This window comes from Rhincodon typus, chromosome 1 (genome assembly GCF_021869965.1).
Source record: "Rhincodon typus isolate 14 chromosome 1, sRhiTyp1.1, whole genome shotgun sequence".
Lineage (NCBI taxonomy): Eukaryota > Metazoa > Chordata > Chondrichthyes > Orectolobiformes > Rhincodontidae > Rhincodon > Rhincodon typus.
Window position 1 is genome coordinate 76,435,408 of NC_063332.1, and position 6,145 is coordinate 76,441,552.

The following is a 6,145-nucleotide window of genomic DNA, read 5'->3' on the forward strand; positions in this document are numbered from 1 at the left end:
ATGAAAAGGGGCATGTTTGGTATGGAAAAGTAAAACTGTATTAATGCACCTCCTGGCCTGACAGTCATACAACCTCTTCTCATAAGGCCCTCACTGTAGTCTTCCATCTTACAGCCATTTCAATAAAGGCACTGTATACACAAGACTGACATCCTATCAGCTTCTAACAAGTGATTAATACCATGGGCTCCATTTTCTAAAAGGCCTAAAATTGGCTGTCCAAAATTCCCATCAGTTTCTAGGAATCAATCTATTTTAATATGGAAATAGGGACCTTATTATGTGAGACCTTGATTGCCAATTTCTACTGTAATGGCTAGACATCGGTGCTGCACCTGTACTCTGGATGATAATGGAATAGTTTAGGTTAGATGGGCTTCAGATTGGTTTCACAGGTCGGCGCAACATCGAGGGCCGAAGGGCCTGTACTGCGCTGTAATGTTCTATGTTCTATGTTCTTCAGCTCTGTGTCAGGGAATCAATCAGTATGTTTCATTCAAAACAAAAACAGAAATTGCTGGAGAAACTCAACAGCTGAAGCACTATGTGTGGAAAGAAAGCAGACATTATGTTTCAAATCCAGCAACGCTACATTGGAACAGTTTTTTTGCCCAATAAGCAAATTAGACACCAGCATGGATTATTTTCTTTCATTTCTGCATTGATACTTAAATGCTCAATATCATTTGCAACTGTAACAACAGGCAAGGAAATTTTGCTCTGTGAATTTCATTTGTTTTGGACCTGAGACAAACTCAGAAACAGCTTCGTTTCTCCACCACTATGCATGTTATTGCACAGTCACAATTAGTTGTCCGTCACAAATTTCAGACATTGTGGAGGTAACATTATTATGGAGGAATAAATCAAACTCAAGCTGAATGATTGGAAATAGCTAAGTATAACATTCATTTCACAGTAACATCAAGGGAAAGACAAGTTCAATAACTAAATTCATCTGAATTTATTGAAATAGAGATTCTGAGTTTAGACAATGTGTATTTGATGTAACATAAAGAATTTTTTTTAAAAAAGTCTTTAAAACTTCGTGTAATTTCATGATAATAAAATGTTTGAGACTTTAACCTACATACAGTCCAGCCACGCATTCACAATTCGATCCCTTTGAAACTTTTTTTGTAACTTTTAAAATATATTTTACTTTAGACATTCAAAAGTGCAACATGTAACGTGCCTGTGGAGTACATCACAGTCAAAAATATAAACATAGGCAGTGATACAGCTAGACATAAATGTATGGCAGTAACTCAGATGACTACACTGAAATACACACACATATATATATATATCTATATACACACATATATATATATACACAGAAATGATGTATAACATCATAAATTCCCAATGTCCTTTGTCACTTAGTAAGACCATTGGATAAAATTTTAACCACATTTTAACATTCAAGCCATTCAAAGATAAAGTCATGTTTCCTCAGTAATGCTACATCAATTTCTTCTGCTGCATTAGCTTGGTTATTTAAGGTATTGTCTGAAATCCTTCTTCAAATGGAAACATTAAACAATCCAGTCTGAAAAATTACATATTATTTTCTTTACAGTTTATCTTACATTTTATAATAAAAAAGGTGTTCTAATTGTCACAACATACATGATTTGTTTTCAATACTGGATATGCAGGTAAGTTTTATGATTTTTAACACTGGCCTGAGCATTAAGGAATGTGTTACATTACTAAAATTAGAATATGTGCCTTGACAATTAGAAGCAGTTGGAATAGTAATTTGCTGTCAGTTTCCTCTTGTGAGTAATCTGTAATGCCATGGTTAATACAGGAAGTATAATGTGCTATGGAATGTATAGTATATTGCATTGTGTTAATACTTCAGCAGTTAGAATACATCAGTCCCACTCATTGGATCTGTCATGTACTACAATAGCAAGTTCAATTCTGATGTCAGAAAATGTACAATCAAAAAGTAACAATGATATCTTATTGACAGTCAATACACTTTAAAACTGGAAAGGCTCATTATGCACTTTGTTCAATCAAAAATAGATGCACATCATGTAATGTCTCACTGAATTACAAACAAGACAAATAACTGAGAGATCCCAAAGTGGAGTTTACTAACCTTCCCTCTTGGCGACGATATTATATGATGCTATTCCTGTGGGAAAATGTGATGACTAGTTTGAATTTAAATCATCAGATTAGAAAGTGGTTATTTAGGTATAGTTAATGTTTGTTGATTGACTTGAATACTTTCTCAGGTTTTAAACTAGTTCTAAACTAGTTTTAAACTAGTTTTAAACCAGTTCTGGAAGTCTTCATGGCATCTCTGTGCACAGATATCAGAAAATTTATTGCAGAGTCTGGATGCTTTATGAAGGCCTTCACTTGCTGTGCACAAAAAAACCCCAAATTTTCTTGATATATCTGGGCCTGCTGTTTGTAATGAATATGGACAAGTTACAAACATCATTCAATACATACTGTTCTTAAATGAGCTTTTACCATCGAATCATGATGAAGGGTTTTGGCCTGAAACGTTGACTTTCCTGCTCCTCTGATGCTGTTTGACCTGCTGTGCTTTTCCACCCTCACACCTATAGGCTCTGGCTTCCAGCACCTGCAGTCCTTATTGTCTCCATTCAATGCACTAAATCCTTACAAGAAAATCATTGAATTTTTCTTCTGATTTCATATTTCATCAGAAAATCTGAGATTCATCACTAATATCTGTAAAAATGTCAGCTTATTATCTTGTAAAATATTTAATTTGTCCAGCTCCAGACTCTGGCTCTTCTCCTACTCCAGTGTGATTTTGCATCACAACTTCAATCAACATGTTATACCCCTGGAAACCAATTGACTTCCAGCACATTAGTCAGTATGATAAAATTTACAATATTTACATATTCCAGGCTTTGTGGTATCCTCTTAATTGGAATGATGGTAGTCAAGAAATCTCTATGATTTACAACCATTGTTGATAGAGTTTGTGTACTTTTAGAACAATAAAATCTTCTGGTGGTGCCAAATTCTCCACTATCTCCTCACTCAAAAAGGAGGCACTTTTGCTTTCTGCCTCAGCTCACATGAAAGGGAATCTTCTCCAGCATGAATGCTCTTCGTTACTCCTGAGGTGCTTTCGTCATGTACAATTAGTCAATCACATCAATTTTCCAAGCTTGGTGAATTCTTCAATTCTGTCGCAGTTGTATTAACAAACAAGTCAGTTTAGTCTTAGGCTCAATCCACCGGCCTATTGATAACAGTAAATTCCAAAGTCATAGCTTTTAAATGTAGATTGTAGTCAATCTGCTCCATGTTCCATGAATCACTGATTTTCCTGAATTTGCACAAGCAATTAAATCGGTTATGTGTAGAATTTTGCAACGATGCAGTGTGTTCTTTACAATGTAATAGCTTCCAAAAATTGTGCTTTGCGAAAGGAGCTTCATAATTGATAATTAGTAGGAAGTATGCATTGAAGAGAACACATGTTTGCTGATGATGTACACTGGTATCTGAGCAGAATGACAAACAACTTATTGTAACCCACCTGGGAAGCAATATTGTCATTGCCTTTCTCCTGTGACAGGGATAATGATCTGATATAATATCAGGTACACAGATTACATTCTTAGCAATAGTTATAATTTTATACGTACAAAGCAATCTGATAAAATAATAAATGTAGTCAATTATCTTAATAAATGTACCATCTTCCCTGTAGCAAAGAACCTTTGAAACGCACAACTAACTTTGTATGGCCTTATGTTTAGTTCATGAAAATGGCTGTGTGCATATGCACTGAAGAAACAATCACCACAATAGAAAATAATACACAGAAAAATGCACATGATATGTATTACACTAGAAGTCATATTGTTTTCCCAGGATCACTCTCCAAGTTGGGCTCTGTTATATGATATGCCATCAAGTTCGCACCTCAAAGTTCTCTTGTTGGGGATGCCTCAAAAAGTGGTTATAGAGAAAACCATGTCTGTATAAGATGCAGTTTATTCTCCCATAATAAATGGAACAGGTTACAGGAAACTGTCTTCCACTAGGTCTGAGGGATCAATTGCTACGTCATCCATCATTTCCATGTCTTCTATGGTTTCATCCTCACGCTTTATAAAAGTCGAGCTGCTGGAACCTGTCTCGATTGCACTTTCTTCTGATGTCTGGGAACTGTAAAAGATTTGGAGGGTCAAAAGAAAAGGCCATCAATATCTAAAATATAAAAATACCTGATGGCGTGATGAGCTGGTGCACTCTATGGTGATCAATGCGCTGGCATGACAGGTGTCTCATGGTTCACTCTTTCGTGCGCTCCCAATTGGCTAAATTCAATAACAAGTCATGGAGGATTTCTTGGCCCCATCCCTAAGCAATAAATAACTATGCGACATTTATGAGGATAGGAAACGGATTGCTTCCTGCCGTCTAAACCAGGAATGATGTATGGCATCCTAAAGGAAGAGGGTAGGGAAATTTAACAGCTAAGGAAAAACTATATTGAAATTTCATAAACATTCCTTGAGTTACTGAAACCTGCTTTCTCTGAACAGCCAAACCAAACTACATAAAAAAAGTCTTCTTTGATACCTTTGGTGATTAAGATTCTTTTGTCTCTATTTCAAATTATTTTTGGTAATTACTTTGTGTAAAAACTGAAAGTACATACCCATCATATACAGAAGCAATAGCATTGTTATAATATTTTTACCCCATATTTAAACAATGCATTTCATGGAGTAAAATTACCATAAAACAGTACTTCTAAAGTGGGTCTTACATAGATTGAGAAGTGCTAACTTGGAGTTGTGGTCCAGTACATGGCAATGGGCAGGCTACATAGCCTTCAAGACTAATACTGTCGGTCACAGAGAACCTAATTTGTCTCCCTAACTACAATGTCCTCTTTTTCATTCCCCGCCCCCTCTATTAAGTGGCTCCATGCACCATTGTGCTGTGGTTGGTTTGCTCACTCACCCTGCATCCCTGCTCCTGTTCACACAAACTGAAAGGATTTCAAACCTATTTGGACAACTCCATTATCTCCTCCAATGCTACGTTCTATGATTCATAGTTACACCCTCCTGTCTCTGACCTCATTCTAAATGAAGTGACTGCCTCCTGAAGCAAAGTATCCAGTTAAGTTCTCCAGCCCCTGATATATCACAATGTTGTAGGAACGGATGTAAAGTTCAGTTGTAATGCATGATTAAATTGACTGACTGACAGACTTAGCCAATTTACAATGAAATCACTGAGAAATTTCAGCTGTACTAGGATATTCTAGAACATTCATCTCAGGGTACATGTTACTTTAATTGTACCTGTGTCGGTTTCTTGAAGAGCCAGGTTCGCTGTCTGTGACGGGGTCAATATCAGGCAGTGGGATGATGTATCCACTGTCAGCACTTAGTCTTTGCTCATCAAATCCACTTTCCCGATCTTTCTTTTTATCTTCATTGGTGTAGGTAACTCCAATGTAAGAATCACTTGATTCTGCCCGCATGCGAGCAACAGCAGGATGGTCACTCTTCAAAAACTCATCGTTCAACTGTTTATAGCTCTGTACAGTTTGAAAAAACAATGAGAGGCTTGTTACCCAAAGTTCATGTTTGCACAATATGACTTACTACATCACAGGAGGCATCTTACAAATCATTATTCACAACAAGGGCAATTGGGACAACCTGAATCTCTAGCAATGAACAGTGTATAGATGTGGCCTATTTGATCCTCATCAAATACTCAGATCACCTATCACTGTCAGGCAACATTCTGATTGTGCACAGCATGCTACCATTATCAGACCCTTTTCACAATTAATATAGTTCAAATTAGGCTGAATCTTTGAAGCATTACTTATTAGAAATAAGATGATTGATGATTTAGTCCAATGGCTGGTAGTCATGAGTTCAGCTCATGAATTAAACTTTTGCAATAATACCGTAGATCACTTCATTATTTTCTTGTAAAAATTAGGTATGAGACTACTGAATAACAATCAGAGATAGTAGGAGCTGCAGATGCTGGAGGATCCGAGACAACAAGGTGCAGGGCTGGATGAACACAGCAGGCCAAGCAGCATCATAGGAGCAGAAAGGCTGACGTTTCAGGCCTAGACCCTCATCAGAAA

General features: G+C 36.7%; 1 protein-coding gene across 3 annotated transcripts in view; it reads right to left on the reverse strand.

Annotated features, from left to right (window-relative positions):
• Positions 1-949: 949 nt before the first annotated feature.
• pdgfra (platelet-derived growth factor receptor, alpha polypeptide) overlaps positions 950-6,145 on the reverse strand; it is a 48,685-nt gene continuing 43,489 nt past the window's right edge. For all 3 annotated transcript variants that reach the window (XM_020527428.2, XM_020527429.2, XM_048597484.1), the window contains exons 22-23: positions 5,337-5,575; positions 950-4,185 (exon numbers count right to left, since the gene is read on the reverse strand). In XM_020527428.2, coding sequence (XP_020383017.2) covers positions 4,038-4,185; positions 5,337-5,575 — 387 coding nt within the window. In that variant the 3' untranslated portion in view covers positions 950-4,037. The remainder of the gene's footprint in view (positions 4,186-5,336; positions 5,576-6,145) is intronic.